The sequence below is a fragment of the Chrysoperla carnea genome, chromosome 1 (genome assembly GCF_905475395.1).
Source record: "Chrysoperla carnea chromosome 1, inChrCarn1.1, whole genome shotgun sequence".
Taxonomy (NCBI): Eukaryota; Metazoa; Arthropoda; class Insecta; order Neuroptera; family Chrysopidae; genus Chrysoperla; species Chrysoperla carnea.
The window spans coordinates 26,705,583-26,717,710 of NC_058337.1; the positions used below are offsets into that span (position 1 = coordinate 26,705,583).

A 12,128-nucleotide genomic window follows, 5' to 3' on the forward strand; every position below is an offset into this window, starting at 1 on the left:
TCCAATTTTTCTTAATATGTAATAAAACTAGGATCGTATAATTTTTACTACTTTTAAACTAGGTAATTTAAGGTAGTACCTACACGAAAGTGATATTCCAAGAATTTCTCAAAACTCAGAATATAAAATATTTAATTCATAATACACTTGCTGTTAAAATTAGAAGATGATTTACCATGCCATACATGAGATATTAGCAATTAAAAGTGACGCAATTTGTACGTGTACATGGAAGAAGTGTATAAAAATACACAAATTTACAAATATTATATTTATTTACCAATGAATGACGTCCACCATCTCTATGAAAAACTAATATAATGTAGAATACTATATTTAGAAAATATATAAATAAAAATAAAAATTATTTACCATATAGTTTCGATAAAAAACTTAAATAAATAACTCGTTTTAGCGATGATTTTTGTGGAAAAGATATGAAGACTAATGTTAAAGGCATATGTCATAGTGTGTGTGTTTATATGTATACTAGAAACAGTAGTGAGGAACTACAGTCTTGTGAAAATAATATATGGTATATGTATAATAGTCATAGCACAGTTAATGCACTGAATGATAGTATTAGTCCAAAACTTTTTGACTGGACGGTCGCGGAGGAACTACCTTAAAGAAACTAATCGAGATAAATAAAGAATATTTCGTTTCTCAGCCCCCCCAAAAATTACAATTTTCTAAGTGTCTGATAACAGAAATCGCTTTTGTCAAATTGTTCGACAAAATGATGTTTGCATTTGTTTGTTATTTATATACTTTTATATTAGAATAACAAAATAAAAAAGGATATTAATCTGTTTTAAACTCGTGACGCACTTAAAACTCTTAACTTGAAAAGCATGACTTTCTGAATAGAAGCCTTTCTCTGTTTTATTTAAGAACTATCTAAGGGACACGCAAATTTCTTGATGGCAAAAAGTAAGCTGGATATATATTTGATAATAGTTAGCTACTGAAACACATGTAACAAAATTTTTTATTTAAGTATTATATAAATTAAATATCTTTCAGTGTGCATCATTGAAAAAACGATCATTGTACCAAAATTTATGACAAAATGTTGTTACCAAGGCAGGCATAAGATAAAACACACTAGAAGCCAAACACGACTCTCTCTCATAAAGCAATCTTTTCGACACAAATACCGTTTTTATAAAACAAAATACGTTTTCAATATATTTTATTATACGCATAAAAATATTCTTCATAATATCAATAAATATTAAATTTTTACAGGTGTTAAGTAAAACTTTTATATAAATTTACCTCTATTTCTTCAACTTTAGGTACTCATGTAGTGAAAATCCTTTATAATGACATTGAAGAATTATAGTTTCTATAGCCAAGAATTCTAAATCTCTTAAGGACTTAAATGGTATCACAAAATGTAGATTAGTTCCTTAAAAGTTTTACTGACAATAAGACGGCGTTCGTCTATCCCGTAAGCATTTTTATACCACGTATATTAAATATACCAAGGTATACTAAGTTTAGTCCCAAGCTTGTAACGCTTAAAATTTTGAAACAATGAACAAAATTTTGGTATAGGTGTTCATAAAATCACCTAATTAGCTCATTTCCGGTTGCCTGTCCGTCTGTCGTCTGTCCGTATGTCGTCACGATAACTCAAAAACGATATAAGATTTTTGTATTTTTGTTTGCTGAAATTTTTATAGCGTGTTAAGGACGTAAAAAGTGAGGTCAAGTTCGTAAATGAGCATAATAATGAGAACATAGGTCAATTGGGTCTTGGGACCTATCTTGTAAACCGTTAGAGATAGATCAAAAGTCTAATAGATCTTATAATAGAATAGATCTTATAAGCAACAGAAAATAAGCAACTTTTTTTTGAAAAATTTTTTAGTAGCATCACTGTTTACCCATGAGGACACAAATTATGCGCAATTTGTACTGTATGTATTATATGGGAATATCAGTTATATATATGTGACATGTATGTATGTGTAATGTGACAGAGTAATCAACTCTGTCTATATATGGTATTTCAACAATTAACTCAGTCAATTGTTTGTTTTCACTTGTTTATGATGAGTTTAAAGAATTTCAACCGCTTTTTCGAATTTGTTCTTTCAGTGCTTTAATATTGCAATATTGTTTTGATAAAACGCTTTGACAGCGTAAGCGCATTGTTAGGGTATTCACTGCTCGATTGCAATAGCGACTCTCCAATTTATTTAATTTAAAAATATCGCTTTAAAAACACAGTAAAAACGAATAATTTTCTTCAACACTTAATTTTCTTAAATGATTTTATATGAAGTGGTAAAAAGATAATTTGAAAAATTAATCGAACTTCTATTTACAACGTTTTCAAAATCTCATATCTCTCTGCCCTACTCTATATTTAAAAGAACAACTATGTAAGACCTATTCATTTAAACAACACAGTTTTCGAAACAATTTTCTCCTAAAATTTATTTGTAGTATTTAAAATATAAACTTTTTAATTCAAAAATTTTCTTTATTTTTCATCACTTTCGAATGTAAACAAATGGCTGATTTTTTTTAAATGCTTAAAAAATGGTTTACTTTTGAATTATAGTAACTTATAAACAATTTTTTAATCATTTTTAACATCAACAGAATAACGAATGTTGTCGTATAAGATTGAAGTTTGGCAAAATGATGTAGTTATTTGGAAGTTCTAAAATTTAAAAAAATTAACATTCGCGATTCAAAAAACTAGATAGAAATTTGTTTGAAGCGTTTTATTGTCTCTCTTAATGTAAGTCGAATTGTAGCACCTAAACGGATTGAAGAAATTTAAATTCTTTACAAAAGAGTACATACCTGATGAAATAATTTTTAGATATAAGAAGAGTAAAAGTTCTCATCTAACTGATATCTTCAATATTTTAACGTTAGATGCAAAACGCCGTTTTGCAAAACGGTTCATCATTTTATCGGTTTTTTACTTCCTTGTATAAAGTAAAGGAAGTATATTCATCCCCAAAAACCGATATTGGGTTTTCAACACAAATATATTTTTTGAGTATCCGCCAGTGACTGATTTAAAAAAAGGTACAGTAGTCACTGGCCTAGGACATCAACGTTAAAAGGGTATTGGTTATTAAACTTCTGATAAAAAATTATATGTTTTATGATGGATAAAATAGCATGGTACTAATCAATCGTCAATTTTAACGATACCATCATGGACTTCGCTGTTAGAGAGTTAAGTAAACAGAGTTTCAGCCACTAAAGTGTATCTTAAAAATTGTAATTATTTGACTTCAAACAAAAACCAATATAACATGAAAAACTAGGATGCTATTTGCTATAAAAACCCAGGACACCAAAAAGTTAAATTCGGCGCTGAGTATCCCCGAATTAATTTTTATTAGTTTCAATGTGACGCCTGCATTTATCTATCATAACTCACCATTAACCGTAGAAAACTTATAGGTACAACGAAATTATTTTTCGTGTCCGAATCGAGTTTTGCTGGTCTTGAGAATTTATTTTTTCAATTTTTTGATAATTTTTGTATTTTTTATTTTATATTTATTTTTAACTCTATAATGATTTGTTGTAATATGTTATACGAATATAACATATTAATTTAGCTACTGACGATGATTGCTTTGCAATCGGTAAATTGATATTTAGCGAGATGTAGCCTGTTATATGTTTTTCAATTGTATTTTTTAAATAAAATTTCATAATATACAATTCTATTTCGAATATAGAATAGTGGTATTTATTTCATTAATTATCGCCATAAATGTTTTCAACTATAATTAATAAAAAAAAAAAAAAAAAAAAGCTGTAATTAAAGCATGCAAATTTTTATTTAAATATAAAAAAATATTATAATAAATAACATATATGTTACGATTCTACTTTTTAATTTTGTTACTAAAATAATAATATTATAAACATAGATATTTCTATTATAAATTTTTAATAAACTAAATATGAAATTCCCATGACTTTCGAAATTTATTTCACACCACGTGTATGTGTAAATTGTTAACGAATATAGAATAAATTACATATTCCAGTGTCGTATATTTATTTCTATACCCTGTGTTTATCTAAAATATTCGTAATAAAAATACAGTAGGTGACACTAACTCTCACCTCGAAACATTTTTTCGTCAACATCACTGTTTACCCGTGAGAGCACAAATTATGGCAAATTATACAGTATTATATGGGTATATCAGTTATATGTATTTGTGTGACATGTATGTATGTGTAATATGACATGTTATGAACATATGTTTATTCTCATACATTTTTAATTGCAAATTGCTTCTTGTAGACATCATTATCGTTACAATTTGACGCTATGTGTGTGTCTGCCTATCCGTGGCAGCGTAGCTCCTAAACGAGTGAACCAATCTTGATTTTTTTGGTTGAAAGATAATTTAACGGATAGTGTTGTTATCTATGTTTCAAGAAAATCGGTTCCGTTTGGGGATAGCTGCAAAGAAAAAACCGCATTTGTCGGGAGTTTTTTAAATTTTGTAAATTTTACTTGTAATAACTTAACTTTGATAACACGAATTTTTGTTTTTAGAAGTCTAAAAATGTCTTTTATATAAGGATGAATTTTTGTTGACTTCGAGTTGAGACATAGTTATTGAAAACATTCTTTTACGTATTTCATTATTATTTCACTATCTTCGTGAACAAATCCAAGATCAAAATAAAAACACCGATTTTAAAATGCATATTAGTTTTTACTTATTCTTTGTGCATTAGTTGTACGAAATTCACGATACTCGAAACTCACTGTAATGACAAATTTTTAAGGACAAATGACTGTTCTAATTGAAAACAACGTTTTTTGATTCCTTAACGTGTGTTACAGAAACAAATTTTCTATGCTGGTATTTCAGGAATTATCGTTTTAAGTAACCAATGCTAAATTCTAATGAGAAGTTTTGAGGCCATTCCTAAGTAACATCTCTGGAATCAAAACCAAACATTAGAACAGAGAGCATCCTTTCATGATCAAAATCTTGTCCAGTTTCGGGTAAGTATATATGCATGTTTCTCCGGATCCACTTTTGTATTCCACATTCGCGTTGTATTCCTCATTCGTTGGGAGTAAAAACCATAAAGACAGCAACAGACACCAAAAACCGACATCTAGATTACCTAGGAAACTAAAACTATTTCCATCGGATCAGGTTGCTATGAATTTTGAGAAAATGCATAAATATTTTACAACTGTTAATTGGTATTTGTTGTCAAAAGTTTATGTTTTATCATTAAAAAAAATTGAGTTATGGAAGTTATCAGAAGTTAAAGAAAACAGAGATAATTTAAAGTAAGTACAATGGAATTATTATGTTATGTCATAATAAATATCCTAATCATAACAAACTGAATGTACTCACATATTGGGTTGACTACTAAATCAGAAGTATGTCTTTTTTAAACTAATACTACAATTATTTCATACAATAAAACTGATAGTAGCTATAAAATTAAATTCTTTAAAGAATCAAACAAGTATTTGACTCTTAAAACTGATAGCCTTAATATTCAGAAAAATATCTTGTAAATAATAAAAGTAAGCGCTACATTTATAATGTACCAAGGAATATAGTTCCTACGACACCTCTCGACCTTTTTTTGCATTTTTGGATTGATAGCAAGGATATCGTTTCCCATAATTATACGCTTTTAAAACAACAATCAGGTAAGGAACAAACCTAAGTTAATCAATTAATCAATTGACACATAGTGGCCATCTAGTCATATGAATATGAAATAAGCAATATCCAAGATACAAACCGCTCATTTCAACAATGTCACATTTGTGTCATAAAATTAAAAATATATTCAAGATGGCTGCCATCATAATACTGTAAATAAACTAAATCTGGCATAAAAATTTGATAAGAATGTGTTATCAAACAAAATTTTAGTAATATTTAAAACAATATAAAGCACATAAAAACAATTTCTTAAAACTACATTTGTTCTGAGTTATATGAAAAAGTTATGGCTGAAAGGTATGTTTTTATTAATAATTTTTAACAATTCGTATCCAAAATATTAAGTGACGTTGTACATTATTTACTAAATATTGTGTATATTTGTTGCAATTTGCTTAATTTATTTTAATTTTCCTTTTAAGTTTACGAAAAGAACAAATGGCAGTCATTGAATTAACTAAAATTATTCTAAATTTTCTAAATATATTTTATTCTTTGTTTATTATTTAGTAATTCATCCAAGGCAAGTGATAATAATGGAAATGGTTGGTCATGGAATTCGTGGCTTAGTGCAGCCAAAAATAAGGTATGTTAATTGCGCTTTATTTATATAGCAGACATAGCCAACGGTACTTTTTTTTTAATTAGAGTACAGAAGTATTTGAATTTGTGAAGAAAGATCTGGAAGAAATTGGATCTGCAGTCAAAAATGAAGCTACGTGTATGGTGTCGAATACAACACATGCGTTGGAACGCACTCTTAAAGTAAGTTGAAAAAGTTAAATGGCATTATTAAATTCATATACTCATATTTATTTTCTTGTTTCAAGTTAAATGATTCAGAATCAACAGCAAGCTCAATGAAGAGAACTTTCAGCTCATTTTTAGGCCAAATGAATACAGTATTAAATCCTACACCAGATGATTCCGATACAGAGGCTGTTATTATTACAGGCGATAATGAAACACAGCCATTAACAAAATTACAAGTAAAGATTTATTATTTAGTTTACTTTATGTTTAGTCTCATGCTAGCATTATTGCATTCTAAATACTGACATTGTAACAGTGTTCCTTTCCCTGGTAACAAATTGTTCCTATTTCGTCATAGAGCAAAGTTATTGAGTGTGACATCACGATGGTATAAATCACTGCCCAATACTAGATACATTGATAGGAAAAAATGAATTAATTATAAAGAGCAAAAACAATTTTGCAACTCACAAATTTTAGTAGAAATTTTAACCGTCTCACAATGATAAAAATTTTGCCATTTTCCAATGTCACAGTATATCTTTTATTTTATGGAGTTCAGGAGCTTTTAATCTTAAGTTCAGCCTAGCGAGAAGAAGTGTGGCATGGAATGAAGGAAGCCTTCATGGAAACGTGGCGTTCGCAACTTGTAGCCAAATTCATTTTAATTTTTGTCCTAGTTTGTTCATTTTTTGTAAATTATTGATTATTTATAGAGGGGCTAGAAATTGTGGCTGTATGTTTGCAGGAGATTGTAGGAAATGTGACGAAAGGGGAGGGAGGGGTTTTTTTATGGATAGCGCTGGAATAAAAGTTAAACTCATTCACTTACTCGTAACGTGACTCAAATATGAGTTTTGTACCTATAAATATTTTAAATGCAAAATGGTCTCAAATAGGAAAATTTGGAAGAAAACGAGGAAATTAAAGGAGTAGGTATCAAACAATTTTGGAGCCTAGCCAACAATAAATTGGATTTTATTACATATTCTATAAAATGGATATAAATACATATTCTCTTAATGTTGAGATGGAAACGAATTATTTCTGTTTTCAGTTTAAAGCAGATTCGTAAAAATCAATTATGCCCCTTCTCAGTACGCCTATGAAAATATTTTATTTATAGACATTTTAAATTATTTTGATAGTATTTAACCATGAAGTATTATTTCTTTGGCATTTTTTAATTATTTTGTTAGTATTTTATTGGCTAAACCTGGCATCTTTGTCTAGACTCTTATTTGAGGGAACACCCAGAAAATTTTCAAAAAGTTCAAAGGGAGCATATGCACCTTTAATTAGACCTTGTTCTTTAAGATCAGGTAAAGGTTAATTAATTTTCGTTACATGTTACAAATAGAAACTCTTGAGAAAGTTCTTCTTCACAAAAAATTTCAGAAAAAATGATGCACTTCAACATTCAAAAGAGCATTTCAAAAGCCGTATTTAATAACTATACACAGTTTAAAACAAGTTAATGTTATTTTCTTTGTTGCGTTGATATTTGGTATAGAATCATAATTGTTAATTGCGAGCAACTTTTCTTGGTAACATTTTGTCAACTTATAAAAAGGAAGGGTAGTTTATCAAAAAGAAAAATAGTGATTCCAAATTTTGGGCTACCCTGTGCATTATTTAAAAATTTTAAAAGTCCCTATATACTTTTCAGAATAAGCAAAATTTTTTATAACGAATGTTTTTTTTTTTTATTATAAAATGCAAAATAAGAAAATTTACAAGTATAATTACCTCTATCTGTGGACACACTGTATATATATGATAATCTTCTCACGAGTTCTTGTCTTGCTTTAAAAGGTTGCAGAAACTCAACTATTATTTCTTGGAACCTACTTATTTTGGTGACCTATGTAATTCTTCTCTTTAATGTCTCCATTCCATACATACACTGTAAAATTTTAAGAATCTGAGCTAACATGAGAGTAAACACATCGTTCAATTAAATAATTTGTGAAATAAATCGTTATATTTTATTTTATCCATAGCAAGCTTTATATGAACTTCAAAATAATCCAGGAACATATTTAAAAGATCCCGAACAGAATTTAGCTGCACAATATGAATGTTGGTTAGAAATAATCAATGATCAACTAACCGAAGACCGTTTAGCCAAACATTTATTAAGTAGTGAAGTTTTAAACCAACAATATTTAGCACTATGCCCCGATCAAGTATCACACGATACATTCTGGAAACGATATTTATTTAAAAAAGCATTACTAGAAGACAATATGGCACATCAGGAAGCATTAGAGAAACGACAAAAACGTGAACAAGAAATGCTTTCCGAAGATAATTTAAAATGGGAATCAGAAGATTTTGCAAATAATATTGATTTAACCGAAGAGGAACAAATCAAATTATTAGAACAATATGAGAATGAGTTCAAAACAAAATATTCCAAAAAGAATCAAAATAATGATGACAATAACAAAATAAATAATGAAAAAAATTTAAAAAATGATGAACAAAATTCTTTAGAATCATCACCAATAAAAACACCAAGTGATGTTAGTTTAAATTCAGCTGAAACAAAGTCTAGTTCAAGTAGTTTAGATGGCGAATGGGAATGTGTTACACCTGACAAGATCTAAATACGCTTAAATGCTTTATTAAAATTTAGCAATTTCAATCTTACATAAATCTATTATATTGTTGATTCTTAATAATAAATGATTCCCTGTTTCATAATTATTATTACTGTCGTTTCGTAAGTTATAGACAAATTATCGACGATTAAAAAAATGGTAAAATTTTGAAAAATTTAATAATTATATTTTTTCTTAAATGTATTTCTTTTATTTACACAAGCCCAAGTTGTTATGTAATTATTATTATTTTAAAGTAAAAAAAAAAAATGAATATTGAACGAAAAATTTTATATTTTCTTTATAACTTATATAAATATATTTATATCTTAATATAATTAATTATTAAATGGTTATATAATTGCAAAAAAAAAAATGTTTTTATGCAAAATAAATGTTTTTTTATTTTAAGCTCGGTAGTTATTATTTATCCCTTTCGTCTAAAGTAGTTATCGTATATTTAAGGTATATCTAACGGCAAGAGAGAGCATGCTTAGAAAGAAAAAATCTAGTTCCTTAAATAGTAATCGTATTATGACATTAAATCTGTCAACGTTATAACTAATACACTCATATGTTGCTCATCTGTGTACACAATATAGCAAACATCTCATGGTCACAGCACATAAAGTAAATTGAACAACGTTGCTACTTAGCTACACAACAAACAAAATTGTGTTTGACGAATATTTGGTCTAATTTAATTTAAACCAACAGTCATCCGCAACGTTGCGCTTGTGCAATTCACTTCTAAATTAGACTAGATATTCACTTCTAAATTAGACTAGATATATTTGTTGTGTTTTCTTAAACTAAACGGTCAATTACATTCTCTTTAGGCTCTTAGCACTTTCAATTTTTTTATTTACATACAGTGTGTCCACGGATAGAGGAAAATTTTGCATATTTATAACTTTTAAATAATGTTCAGTGAAGCCAAAAATTTGGAATCACTATAAAGCCAATTTTAATAAAAAAAAAAAAAAAACTTTTGTAACTTGGTAATCTTTGCTTACCCTCACCCTTACCAAACTACATTCTTCTAAATATTATATTAAATTCAACAAAAATATTTGAAAATTTATACAGTTTTATGTCGTTGAAAACTACATCTTTGTCCACGCATGTCGTTAGAAATACCTTAAATTATGTGTATTCACTTTTTTAACAGTGAAAGTATAGTTATGTAGTAGAGAGGTGAATATAAAATGAATTGGCAGTTTTCTTATAATACACATTGTAATTAGTTCACACGTATGTAATGCTCTAATAACACGATTAAAGTTCTAATTCTAATAACTAAATTTATACACTTATTAATTTGGAATATGTGCAGATTAGTTCCTTTAACTCATTGGGCATTGGTTTTTTAAGAGCAGTGTTATTTAACGGTCGTAATAAACCAATCTCTGATAGTTTGTATTGCCACCGGAATATTATGACGCCTTACTAACGCCATTGTGATAAACAAATCCAAGCTCTATCAATTAGTCTCTACGAAAATTAAGCCAATTTTAGTATGGTAATAACCCCCCTATATCTTTTAATGTATGTTAATTGGTCCGGTGGGAGAGAAGCGTAGCCGATTATACACTTTTTATACCCGTATATATGAAATATATATATCAAGGTATACTAATTTTAGTCATAAGTTTGTAACGCTTTGAAGTACTGATGATAATACAAACAAAATTTTAGGTGTTCATAAAATCTTCTAATTAGTCCATATCTGTTGTTGAGAGAGAAAAATTTTTATAGCGTTCTTAGAAAATGAGTTTGAGTTCGTAAATGAGCAACATAAATCAATTGGGTCTACGATAATACAATTCAACTTCGCGTTAGTTGTATTATAGTTAGAATTTATATAGAGTAATAAACATTGTCGATACAAGGTATTTAAACAATTAACTCAGTTAATTGTTTTTGTAATTCGTTTAAATTTAATTTTTCCTTTTGATGTGTACGATAATTAAGAAGTGGTAATCCAAAAATATTTGTATTTAAAAATCGTTTAAATAGAGGATCAAGCTAAATTTTTGTATCACTTAGATGAAGAATTCTCACTTTACGAATAGAGAACTGAAGTTGGTTTTTTAAAATATTTACTGGTATACAAGATATGTACGTTTAAAATTCCTAATTAAACAAAGAGGAAGATATCCACTAGTGACGTCATACGTGGGTATCTCCATAGGGATTTCATATGAAATTTTGTTTTGCTAAAAGGAGATGGGCAAACTTTGAATGCTATCTTTGATTGCTTATAAATAACTTCTTCGTTTTTTAATTAATTTTAAATTTTGTCTAGTTTTACATTTTTATGGGAAATATGGCCAATTCAACACCAGGATTCCTTATTGTATAATTAATAATTATATACGTAATAGTTGGGTTAATAATAAATTACAACCACAGCTTTTCAGTGCTAATCGGAACAATATAATATTTATTTAATAAAAAACGAGAAAAAAAATAAATACAACTCTTTTTGAAACATTATTTTTTTTACATTATTTACAAAAAAACGATATTAGCACCTTAATAAATGATGAATAAATTTATACGAATAACATGTTTTGTGAATTTCAAATTAATATATACAAGGTATGATAATAATATATTACTTAGTAGCAAAAATTTATGATAATAATATTAATTATCTTAGTTCATCAAATAATTCACTTAAATAATAAAAAATTTTTTTAATCATTTTATTTAATTTTTTTGTTTTTGTTTTAAATTAATGCATTTTTTATTAATTTGTACTTTTTTTTTTTAATTACTTAAACTTATTAACTAATATAACCATTTTTTTTTCAATTTTTGAAATTAAATTGTGGATTTTTTTGCTTTTTTTTTTAATTGCATGTTTTAAGAAACGTCATCACACGCAAATGCCATTTTGAATATGTACGTCATAGCTGCTTTATTTTGTAATCTAAGAACAAATCTATTACTGACTAAAACTGACACTGGGATTAAGTTTACAAGAAAATTTATTGTTCTATCTTTCAACATGCAATTATTATTTTTTTAAAAGAACGAAAAAACTTTTCAT

General features: G+C 27.5%; 1 protein-coding gene across 1 annotated transcript; it reads left to right on the plus strand.

Moving 5' to 3' along the window:
- The first annotated feature begins 5,831 nt into the window (after positions 1-5,831).
- LOC123305021 (BSD domain-containing protein 1-like) lies at positions 5,832-9,292 on the plus strand. The gene is made up of 5 exons (XM_044886618.1): positions 5,832-6,008; positions 6,222-6,297; positions 6,360-6,476; positions 6,542-6,700; positions 8,468-9,292. Exons 1-5 carry the CDS (start codon positions 5,998-6,000, stop codon positions 9,074-9,076), a joined length of 972 nt encoding a protein of 323 aa, XP_044742553.1. The 5' UTR covers positions 5,832-5,997; the 3' UTR covers positions 9,077-9,292.
- Positions 9,293-12,128: the final 2,836 nt, after the last annotated feature.

What these genes read in the sequence shown, in the direction of transcription:
- LOC123305021 (XM_044886618.1), top strand. An exon ending in TTAGTGCAGCCAAAAATAAG is followed by an intron (nt 6,298 to 6,359) that starts GTATGTTAATTG and finishes TTTTTTAATTAG; the next exon opens with AGTACAGAAGTATTTGAATT. An exon ending in CGTTGGAACGCACTCTTAAA is followed by an intron (nt 6,477 to 6,541) that starts GTAAGTTGAAAA and finishes TCTTGTTTCAAG; the next exon opens with TTAAATGATTCAGAATCAAC.